General features: G+C 35.0%; 1 protein-coding gene across 1 annotated transcript in view; it reads left to right on the top strand.

Moving 5' to 3' along the window:
* LOC150096520 (uncharacterized) overlaps positions 1-10,542 on the top strand; it is a 47,682-nt gene extending 37,140 nt beyond the window's left edge. The window contains exon 2 of the mRNA XM_090408184.1: positions 8,431-10,542. Coding sequence (XP_090264310.1) covers positions 8,490-9,746 — 1,257 coding nt within the window. The 5' untranslated portion in view covers positions 8,431-8,489 and the 3' untranslated portion in view covers positions 9,747-10,542. The remainder of the gene's footprint in view (positions 1-8,430) is intronic.
* Positions 10,543-12,829: the final 2,287 nt, after the last annotated feature.

The raw sequence follows: 12,829 nt of genomic DNA, 5'->3' as shown, positions 1-12,829 counted from the left end.
TTCAGTAGAAATATTCCGAATTGCCTATTAATTTCCCGGTGCTTTCTTAATTTATTTATGGCATTTCCCAAATCCCCTTACTGCCACCCGTTACTTCTCTCCTTGCTGTCCTGAATGCTTCTCCTCCTCTTTACTTTCGTTTTCCAATTAAATACGTTCATTCTTCCTGCCAAAATCCGGTTCTAACCAGTTCAGCTTACATCTACTGGCTTCTCTCCATATACATTGCCTTTCACATTCTAAACATGCGCTGACTAAAAACAAGCTCTGTTTCTCCTTTAGCAGCCAATCAAATCCAATCAGAAGAATTACATAAAATCACGCTTACATACAGAAATAAAAGATATATCACAATTTATGACCTCCCAGATGAGTCTTTGACTCCATGAGGTCTTGTTTAATAATAATAATATAATATGCATTTAAATTTACATACATACAGTTTCTTATAATAAATTTTACAGAATACACTAAATAAAATGAATGACATATTTATATAGCCTTTTCATTATTATTACATATTCTAAGATTAAATTATTAATTAATAACAAACAAAACTGAAAGCATTTATGTGAATAATATATTACAAATAATATTTACAAGTCTTGCTGATAACATGGTGGATTATGTTAATGTGAATGAAGTATTAAAACATACAAAATATCTTCATTCACAATTTAACAGTATCCATTAACTTCTTTTCAAGTATGTGTATATATTAATCTATTGTTTATCCAACCTTCAAAACAATGACCCTTCAGTTAACCAACCCTTGCATGTCAGATACACACACACACACACACACACACACATTGTATGTTACAAATTTAATGCAACATTTTTAAATAATAAAGTATTATTACACAACTTAGTGTAATCATTTGCATGGTTACAATATTGATAGTTTTTAAAAATTGCACTCAGTTTTCAAAAAAAAGAAAAAGAAAAAAAGAACTTATTAAAGAATTTAAATAGAGAAAGTTTTATGACTAGAATGATTCATAAAACAGCAATTCCTTAGTCATTACATTAAATAAAATACATGAACTTGTTTTACTACCTAAAATAGAAGTGGCTTCTTCAGGGTGAAGAACATCAAAAACTATAAATCAGGGGCAAATATTCTGGGTGTGCGGTAGCTGATCCACCGAATCGCAATATCACTGATATATTTTTGCATTTATTCCCGTTAATGACCCCCTAATTGTTTCCAGACTTTGCGTGATTCCTAAAATTAAACATAATATACTAATGCTTTATGAAGAGGACACGTTTTGACATGTAAACACTGCATCATATTTGTGTTTATAGCTTGGATGTGCATTCAAAATATATACACCTTTGAGCCCTTTGAAAAGGTGTATAAATGGCGCAGCAGGTCAAATTCTTAGCGTTCTAGTAGTTTCAAACCACTCAGAAGGCGAGGCAGGGTTAGCTCTGAGACAATAGCACCTAGGGGCTGAGATTGGTTATTGTGTCAACCAATTCAATTGAATTGAATGTTGTCATTTGTCATGAGTTGCTGTTTTTGTTTTCTGAGTTTCATCTATTATGTGTGTATGAAGTGTGAACTGATGTGGTAGGCAAGTTTTTATAGATAATATAGACAAATTTTTAATATATAATTTTTGATAAATTTATAACTTTTTTTTTGCCCATGTTTACAATGGGAAAGAGTATTGCAATTGAAGGAGGTAAGCCTAATCCACTTCTTCCAAATTTTACACCTTTGAGTAATTCAAATATACCAACCAAATATAGTGTTCTCCTTCATTATTGTTTTCTAATATATCTTAAAACAAACACATTGTCCCTGACTGCACAGATTTGGTTATAATTAATTGATAAATTAAAGTATGCAAAGTTATCCTACAATTAATTGCATTAGACCAATCAATATGCTATACACTCGTAAAACTTTCATACATTGATATAAATGCAATCACAGGGTCAAAGTGAAGTGAATTTTGTAGCGCAGGTTGCATAAGCCACGACAACACACCTAACTGAAATAGGCATGTGATGCCACTTGTACAAATATATAAATGCAATCACAGGGTCAAAGTGAAGTGAATTTTGTAGCGCAGGTTGCATAAGCCACGACAACACACCTAACTGAAATAGGCATGTGATGCCACTTGTACAAATATATAGATGACAAATTCAATTAAAACCTGAGAAGTTACAATAGAAATAGGTAAATTCAGTATCAGTCCTTGGTTTTTATTCAGTGATCTGTGCAATTGGATCTGTAACATATTCCATCAGAAGTCTGGAATAAAAGTTCTTTTCTACTACATAAGGCATGGTTGAAAGGTTGCAATCAACTGCATGATTGATATTAAAAGTATTGTTGGTCAAACAAGATCTGGCTTTTTCTTCATGGTCAAACTTGCAACATGTTCTTTTTTTCTTTCTAACCTCAAATCCACAGTTTGTCTGTTTTTATGTGGGGCCAAACCACATGGGCATGGAATTCTATATACTCCCGGATATTTGTAGAAAGGTGTGCTATCTCTAGGAGACCTCAAGTGGCTGTGAACAGTTTGAATTGGTTTAACAGTTACTCTGATGTGATCTTTGAAAAGAGATACTGTTTTAATTGATTGATTTTTTCTGGTGGAGTCTTTGTATTGAATATTCTGTTGAAAATCGACTTTGATGAACTTGTTGCCGCACGTGAACGCGCATAGTGTTCTCATTAAGTTGTGTTATATGTAAAAAAACCAGAAATATGTAATTAAATTTAATTTAACAACTTATATTTAAATCAATCAAATATTTTATATTGGTCTCCCAGTAGTAAAATGATTTAACAAAAATAGTAATTCAATACATTTAACTATTGCCTTGAAAAAATGCAGAGTTTATTTTTATTTAAGTTCTGTCTAAAAGTGTGCTGCCCATAACGCTACACTCATCATATATTGGCCCTCGTATAGATTGAAGTTGGCCACGCCTGATATTTAACAGATCCCTTTCCAATAACTCAAGGATTAAAACAAGAAGATAGTCTAGCACCAATATTTTTTTTCAACTTAGTTCTGGAATACATTATCTAATCTTTGCAGTATATACTAAAGACATTCTAATAAATAAATCAGTGCAGACTGCAGCGCATGCAGATGAAATTAATATCATGTCAGGAATTAAACAGAAGGCACAGGAAAATATTAATTATTAATACTAGGAAAATCTAACTACCAGTTGTGTGAAAATTGGGAACCCTGAAATAGAAAAATTGGAACAATTTAAATATTTAGGAGTAATGATCATAAGCTAACCAAATGAGGTGATAGAAGTGCAGAATCAAAAGATGGGTAATCAGGCTTTTCATTTTTCTCTTCTGTACTGTATTTAGCTAAAAAGCTATCCACTGGAAGACTAAAAGTACAAATATATTAATTCATCCAATTGTTACCCATGAATGTGAAATGTGAATATTTACAGTGAGGGTGGCAAATTTAATTTTGACTTTTGAAGGAAAAATCCTTAGAAAAATATTTGGCCCAGTGAATGATAATGGTCTCTGAAGGATCAGATATAACAGTGAGATATATCAACTACTATATAAAGAACCTATGGTATCTAGTATGATCAAGTTCAAAAAAAGTTACAGTGGGCAGAATATGTTTTTCATATGGAAAATGACAGTCTTCTTAATAAGACTATAAATGGTGAAATTCTTGGTAAAAGGTAAGAGGAAAAACAGAGAACAAGATGGATAGATATCATTAGTCAAGATAGCAACATCATATTGCAATGCCCAAACTGGAGAAGTAAGGTCCCATATAAAAAAAAAAAAAAAAAGTTGGAGGCAACAATTCCAGCCAGGAGGCCAAGGCTTGATTTGGGCTGTAGAAAAAGAAGTAAAGAAATTGTTGTAGAATGTTTTATATAATTAATAGATATCTTATGCTATGACTTTTGGGATGTTAAAATGTTACGTGATCTTTTTGATTTGAGGTTGAGAATATTATGTAACACTGTTCTTTTGGTTTACCTGCATCCTCTCCACAAAAAAAAAAAAAAAAGCAAGTACTCAAACTTAGTATGTGCAACACCATGACATACCTGTTCATATCATCCAGCACATGCTTCACTTACATGATATTGCAGTACAGCCTGGATGGTGGTTTTTCTACTTCTGGTATGGATAGGAAGATATCATCGGATAAAAGAATTTATGAGGTTGTTAACAAATCTCACCTGATTGAACAAAAGGAAATAAATGCACGTGTTAGAGATATTAATTAATCCAAACCAAACTGCTTTGACTTGATGTTCAACAATGGAATTTATTAGTTCCAGGAATGAAAATTTGTTTTAGAAATTGAAACAATAGTAGATCTTCCTATTTTGAGACAAAATAGAATTTGTTTCTTCTATGATGCAGATAGTTTTTATAGAAAAATGAAGTTCATAAGCCAAGAGATTGGTGCTAATTTGTGAATGCTTCCAAAGTTTAAAAGGTCAAAAATGGCCTACATTCCAGCACCTAGTTTCAAAAATTTCAGTTGCCAAATTTGAGAAGCCACATTTGTTGGATCTCAAATTAAGGTCTTAAAAGATGAATTTGAAAAGGAGATTCACTTCCTGAAAATAACATGAGTGACAAGTAGACTGAACAGCTTCAAGAATACATGGTGATAGAGCAAATATACCAGTGAAACTGGAGTGTAATTATGATGGTGACCACTGTTGGTTTCTTTGAAAAGAGATGTGCAAAGATGTTACAAGTGGAAATAAAGTATTTATGAGCATTTTTAAATGTGTATGAATTTTTTTTTAGAATTTCTTATGTTTCTTTTGTAAGTGCATGAATTTTGGCTGTATTTGATTTATATTCATTTTACAAAATACAGCCCTCCCCCCAAATAGACAGTTATGTTATTGAACAATATATTTTTAGATGTGCTCAAACTTAGTATGTGCAATAACATCATGACATACTGTTCAGATCATCTAGCACATGCTTCACCATCACTACATGATATTCCAGTACAGCCTGAATGGTGGTTTTCTACTTCTGGTATGGATAGGAAGATATCGATAAGTCTTTGGGCTCCCTGGAGGTGTTATGTAATAATAATAATAATAATAATTTCTTTACTCTTAAATACATAGAATCCACTTATACTAAGGCAATTCATGTAAAGTCATCAGCTTCTATATACAAGTAGCCTAGTCATGAAGATACTTCACATTTTGATACAGGATTAAACAAGAATATAATTTTTTGGCAAGTATAATTTAAAGGCCTGTGCATCCCTGTGGAAATGGCATGTGCATTCATAGTGCTCGGCTGCTCAAATAAAGACAAGTTCAGTTTTAGTCACTGACTAGAGGAACTTTTTCAACCCTTTCCTTGATCTCTTCCCAAGTTAGTTGATCTCTGGCATGGATAAGTGGATTTTTCCCTCTTGGAACCATAATACCCACACTATTTCAGACAGTATGCTGCATTGGAAATGGCAAGATGGTTGCACTTGTTTGCCATACTCACTTCACTAGATCCATTAAAATTAGTAATAGCCTTAGGCCAGCTATCTCTGACTGGCTAATGGTGGAGCCTGACAGCCCCTCAGTCTCCAAAAGTGGGAAAAATGAAATCACCTACTCCCTAGGAGGGAAAAAGTGTTAGCAGATTTTTTTTTAAGTATACTAAAACTGCAATAAAGTAATATTTTCAATATATATTGGTAAAGTCAAATCATTATCATTAGGGAACACAGTTAAAAAATGATATGTGCATGCAAACATATGCTGAGTAATGAGGCTGAAGCATGACAACTAAAAGTGAGTGTCAAGTCATAAAATGTGGGTGTCCTTTGCTGTTGGTTTGAAGTACAAGTGATGAAAGCTCCCCAAATTTATGACAAGAGTCGTGACCAAATATATTGAGTTTTGGCCAGTCTCTCGTATTTATATTTGCCACTATGGAGTAGAGTGGCCTTCTTCCAGTGTATCCTGTGGTAGGTGTCCAAACCATGGTCAGCAAGTCGTGACTGGCTGTAATAGTGGAAATGGGTATAGTCTGTGTTTGGCAATTCTCTGATGTTGGCTGTCCTGACTGTTTGGCTGTAGTAGGATAGTTTACAATAGCAAGGGACCTGGTAAATACCATTCAGGTTTAGGATCTGTTGCTGGTCTTTGGTGCAGTAGTAAAGGATGCCAGTTTGTAAGAATGTATTTTTTTTTAAAAGATTTTTATTAGTTTTTGAGATGTGCCCTGGATATATGGAATGGTGATAGTTCTGGTGTAGTCTCTGTTATGGAGAGGGTGGGGGGCGATTTTGGTGTTTTAATATTTTTTGGATATGGTGGAGATTGTAGCCATTAGTTAAGAAAGTTTTGCAAATGTGGGCAAGTTCAGTGGAGTGGGTACTATTATCAGAACTACTTAACTGTGCCCTGTTAACGTAGGATTTTTATTAATCTCATACTGTTGGTATTATTAAAAATGCCAGAGGTCCATCTGTCTGGAGTGTAATCAAAGTATCCAGGGAGAGAGAGAGACATTTCCTTCTCTAAGGTGAACTGGATCCTGGAATATTAGTGGTTTAGATATGCTAAAAAAAATTGCAGAGCATGTGGCCAAATGGAGAGCACATCATCCACAAAGCATAGCCAAACAATAGGTTTATGCAGAACCTATTGTTTGGCTATGTTTTCTCTTCAAAGGTTTCCACAAAGAAGTTTCCTGGAGGATTGGGGAGAAGAAAGCAGAGAGCCATGACTGTTTGTAGTATTTTTCTTGCCAAATAAACAGCAAACTTAAACAAGGCTCAGATATCAGCAGGAAATTCAGCTTGAATAAGGTCTAAAGTGTCTTTAAGTGAGACTTTGGTGAACAGAGAGGAGATAATATACTAAATTAATCTTTTGAAATATTTGTTGTATTGTGCTGGAGTGTGGAGTTTTCTATGCTAGCTTTAAAGTGGGATTTTTTATGTGTGAAGGGGTGTTGACAGTATATTGGGAAAGCACTCTGGCTAGTTTGTATGTGGGTGAAACATTGCCATGTACTATTGAGTGTAATGATACATTCTTGTTGTGGATTTTTGGTAGTCTGTATATCAGGGGATTAGGAGGGGCTGTCTAGAATAGTATGGTTTTAGCTTATTAGTAATTTCAATTGGCCAGAAGGTGACCTTTTTAAGGAGCCTATTAAGTGATCTGATCTATGCACTAGTTGAATCAAAGACTAACAGAAGGCAGGTTGAGCTATCTTTAAGCAAAGAGGAAAATTTTAATATGTAATCAGGGTGGGAGCCTCCGTAGCTCAGTCAATATAGACAAAGCCCTTTGGTTGGAAAGACCTGGGTTTGATTCCCATCAGTGACATGAGGAACCTTTATCTGGTCTCTTTCGACAAAAGGTGAGTTAGCCAGTCTCATGCAGATGTGTGTGGGAGATTTCACCCAGAAACTCTGGTTTTTCGTCCCCCAGAACAGGCAAACTGGTCCCATGAAAACACACGGATTAGTCACAAATATCACCCTTAGGGGATGCAGCAGAGGAGCAATGAACTGGCTGCATTAATTCGTTGTGAGCCCCTCATTAGGGGGGGGGGGGGGGCTCAACCCATCCTAAGGAACGGATGGGAAGGCTAGGATGATGATCATGGTGCTTCAGAACTATAGTGGCATTCTCTCCTTATCAGATTTAATAATTCTATTCTGTTGTTCTTTTTCATTTCTAGTGCTTCATATTCCTTACATTAGAGAGAGAGAGAGATTACTTTTTGGCAGTTCAGATTGAATGAGGTATTCTCATCCAATCTGTTATTGTTAGCAATATTGGTAGAAGGCTGAGAATCCCTTGTTCAATCTCAATTATAACATATGAAAATATTTTTTTGTATAAGTGTACAGTTATGGCCACGAGACAGTACACAACTGCTTCTGGCTTGATGATGGAGGACATTATGTTTCCTATTGTGCTTACTTGTGTAATTTTTCAAAAGATTAGCATATTCAGATGTGCCGACTCTAAAGAGTCGGCACATCTGAATACGAAATTCTCTGACTGCTAAAGCTTGGAGAGTATCTGATAGGATAGTTCAAAAGTCAGTGTTCAGTGTCATGGCAAGCTCCCCTTCTATCACAAATAACTTCGTTGGTGTTGACAAGTAGAATGTGAGTGGTGCCAGCATATTCACATGACTAAACAATGCTGATATTGGCCCTGGCATCATGCCAAGGCAGGTATGGTAGTTAAATGTTTATCTCCAATGTGTGGAGATTGTGTAACAGTATGAAGTTAGTTATTGTAAATCATGGTCAATAGTGTTATTCTTCATAAATCTTTATAACAAGAACTACTGACTTCATACCTGATATAAACTATTGCTTTGTCTCTTTAAAATATGTGTAAAAAACATCTTTCACATAGTTTCAATAATAATATTATTATATTTCAATGTAGTTTAATCAGACTTACATGATGAAAGCCTTAATGAACATTCAGAAAACTGAACAGTAACTATGAATAACAGCCTAGATGATCTTCCAGATCTTGTTCTACATTACATCTGTACTCTTCTGACCAGTCCCTTTGATCTTCTTCACTTAGGTGCTACTTGTCGCAGATTAAGAGAGGTAACATTGTCTTCTACACTCTGGATCAATCTTGCTGTTTGCTGGTGTAATGGTCTCTGGCCATGTCTACGATTTATTCCAACAGCTAAAAACCCCCGCACATGGCTACTAGAACTTCTTCAACAGTGTGCCAAAGAAATATCTACTACAAAACATCACTGTAGTTTTGATAATGGAGAAGAGTGGATTAGAATGGAATCATCAAAGTTCCGTTGCATTTTGGGAATGCTTAGATGTGCATATGCCGACCGAGATGAACAACATCATCCAGCAGTTCTTTATAGGAGATGGTTGTATGATATAGGATTATATCATAGGAAAAATCCAAAAACTGAATTTTATAAAACAGCCATCCAGCTTCCTACACATGATATTCGTGAACTTGCAGGTTTAGGTCAGGCTGCAGAGAGAGATCTAAGAGCTAGAAAGCGGCCCAATATTAACCCTATATACTATGTGAAGCAGATTTCTGTATCTTGTGATAACTGGGTTGATGATTTATTTCCATCGAGTCCTGTGGGCACCATTTGTCCCCTCTTAATGTGTCCTTCAGAAGCTGGATTTGATGCTGAACTTTCAGGGACAACAGGCTTAGCTATGTGTTTTTCATTAGTACTAGCACGTCACTTTCGGCAACACTGTATAGAAGGCAAGATTTCATTATCAGAAATGGCCACTGCAATTCAGCTAGCTTGTCAAAACTTGCAAAAAATTATTACTGTCCAACTTCCTGAATTAAGACAAAGATGGGGATCTAGATGTTTGAGAGAATTAATAATTCAAGCAGCAGAAAATGGAATACCATCATTTACAGCATGGCAAGATGACCTAGATAAATTCAAACTAGGTCTCAAACAGGTGGATATTATACAAGATGTTGCCAAACTGTTAACAAATCAGACCCTTGATGGTTCAGTAGATACAATCAGGAGACTGTGGAGATATAAATTAACATCTGAAATATGTAAACATTTTCAAAAAATTCATGAAGTAAATCATTCACACCCTATAGCAAGATTTAACTTAACTGACTGTGATTTTATTGGAGGAGATAATCGTAGACAGGAAATGGCAGCAGCTGCATTTATTTCCTCTTCTAGTGTACTGGTAGTGTGGCATTTGATAGGAAGAGAACGCTACTAATATTGCCAACTGAAATGATTTTTATTGTTACAAAATTTGTTAAATAAAACATGAAAATCGTGGAGCACATATGTTGTAATACTAGTATGATGATTCCTAATTTTTCTTATCATAACCAGCCAACAGAGAACATACTTTCTTTCGTTTTTTTATTTTGTGGGGAAAGGCAATAGCACATAATACAGTACTTTGTTTTCAAAATATTTTTTTGGAAAAAAAAATTAATAGTATCTTTAAAATAAAAGATTTAAGAAAAAAATTAAGATGCAGATATTCACTGAAAAAGCATCTCCTACTTTCCATTCTGACAGTTACGTGCATATTACATAGCAAAAGTTTACAAATATGATAGAGATCTTTTTATTTTGCTGGATCATTTAGTTTTATTATCCAAAAGAACTATACAATGTTGAGTATGAATGAAAATAATGAAAGCATTTAAGTAAATGACAAGTGTAATGATAGGTGGGAATGGAATTGATTTGCAGAAGCAAACTGAATTGAATGAGAGAAAAGGAGTTAATAAGGTAAAAGAGATGTTAGAGGATGGTCATATGTAATGTTCCCTCTAAGCTGTGTGCTTGTGCAGCTGCCATCCCATGTCCATGAGATTAGCTCACTGTCAAAGATGAAGTGTGATGCTCTAATAAAGTGTGTTTTCTTATCATAGTATTAATGCAGCAGTAGTGTGTGATTTTTAAATGTTTTAAGTGTGACCTTGCCAAGAAGTGCAGTATATGTATATGCATATTTTATGTATGATTATAGTTTTGGTTGAATAAAAATATGTAACTTTTTTTTTTCTTTTTTTTTTTTTTTATAATTTTGGCCACTTATTAGTGTGAAATATTATTATTATTATTGTATGGGCACCTCCATTGAGTCTGAAGACTCATCACAAGAGACCCAAACTATCCATACAATCTGTCATACTTCTCCTTGAACCCATTAATAGATAAAGCACTCGCAACTGACTCTGGCAACCCATTCCACTCATTCACAACTCTCCAAGCTAAAATCTAGTCCTTACACCCCTACTAACCACATCTTTATTCAACTTCCAGGGATGACCCCTTGTTCTAGTCCCTCGAGCCAATTGCTGAAACATTTCCCTTGCATCAATCCTATAACCCTTTAAGCAACTTAAATATTTCTGTCCTATCCCCTATTTTTCTGTTATCAACCAACTTCTGCAATCAACACACCATCAATCTAACTTCATAGGGAACATTCTACAGACCACTCACTTGCCTCTGAATCTTCACCACTTTCTCATCACCAAGAAACCCAGGACTTGAGCACGGTAATCCACATGTGAATGTATTAAGGCCTTATAAAGAGGAATAACAACGTCCTTATCTCTACTTGTTAATGTGTTCTTCAATAGCCATGTAATCTTATGCAATATGTCCTTTAAATTTTAACTCTTTGTCTACCACCACCACCCCTAATTAGCTAGTTTCATCTATTTGCTAGAGTACAGTGCCATCAATGTGATACACAGCTTGTAATCTATTTATCTCAAACTGCATAACTTTACATTTCTCCAGATTAAACTGACACCCATTATCTTTTGCCCATAATGATAACCTATTTACAACATGCAAGCTCTCCACATTGCCTTGATTAACTATTACCCCACCTAATTTCGCATCATCAGCAAACAACTGAATGTTTCCTTTCAGGTTATTTCCTATACCATTTATGTATTTGGTGTACCACCGAATCTTGTGGTACACCATTAGTCACCTGTTTTCACCTCGATTCTGTCCCTCCATATATCACTTTTTGCTATCTGTCCAGCAGCCACGCTCTTATCTACTTAACCAGTGTCACGTCCATCCGTGTTTGTTTTAATTTTCATAATAGAGTACCACGATGCAAAATCATCGTGTAGCCATTTCCTTTATCGAACTCAGCTGTTACTCTATTATAAAAAGTTAGTAAATTACTAAGATAGATATGACCAAGCTTTCACAAAGCCATGTTGACCCTCATAGAATAAAATAGAATAAAAATTGGTTATTTTAAAAATAAGTTATTTTAATACTTCATCTTTGTGACCCACTAAAATTTTTATGGTCAATAGGTAAAATAAAACAGATTTGAATGTTCATAGAGTTTTCATTTATTATTATTATAATAAAGAAGCATTTACTCTTACAAAAATATAAAGAAATTAAACTAAAGCCAAGTAATTTATTAATGGGAAGTGATTTGGCTGGTGGTGTGGTTGCAGCCACGCCATTAGTTGAACTACTTTACCGCGAACAAAGAGACTGTGAAATGGTGACGCGGATGGAGTGTGTTTTTTGTCTCTATTAATTAAATTATTTATTCATTAGCCCTGATTAAATGCTGTTTACTTGTATTTTAGAGTTGTAAAAAAAAGAAACACCTAGACTTTCGAGAGTTTTTTTAGGCGACCCAGCATTTAGCTTTCGTGACCCACCATTTGGGAAACGCTGCTTTAGGTGACCCTTAACTATCCTATGCACTACTAACCTCATTAACTTGCAGTGTTTTATGGCATTGCACAGATTTAAGCTTCTCCCTAAGCTTGTCATAATCACCTGCCTTATAGTTTCACATATACCCCTTCTTGACAGAATATTCCTCATGTTGTACTATCTCCCAAGTCAAGACTGCATGACTTGGGAGATGGTCACTTTCACCAATTTGAGACAATGTGGCCACCTTGGTTATGGATAGCTCTTCTGATCCTGTGATTAGGTCCAATACTCTTGCACTTCCCTCCATGATATGCTGGCTCAAGTAATTATCTCTTAGTATATGTATAAATTCCATTTCCTTCCTGGCATGTGATCTTTCTTCCTCCTAGTCTATATCTCCATAGATGAAGTCCCCCCCCTCATAATAATCACTCGACCTGTACTCATTGTACTAATTTTCTGATGCATGTCTTCCAGATCATCTGTGGACCTCACTGGCCTATAGCAACAACCAATTGTATATTTTGTCTTACTGGCCTTAATATCACACCAGACAGCTTCAAATGAACAGCCACTCTACTGCCTATCTCCTATTTTTTTTGGCTGCAGTTCATCTGCTATCATCAGCAG

The sequence above is a fragment of the Typopeltis vanoorti genome, chromosome 18, assembly GCF_054136105.1.
Source record: "Typopeltis vanoorti isolate ZY-2024b chromosome 18, IOZ_Tvanoo_1.0, whole genome shotgun sequence".
Classification (NCBI taxonomy): domain Eukaryota; kingdom Metazoa; phylum Arthropoda; class Arachnida; order Uropygi; family Thelyphonidae; genus Typopeltis; species Typopeltis vanoorti.
Note: the sequence above shows the minus strand (reverse complement) of the source record. Positions and strands in the feature narration are given on the sequence as shown.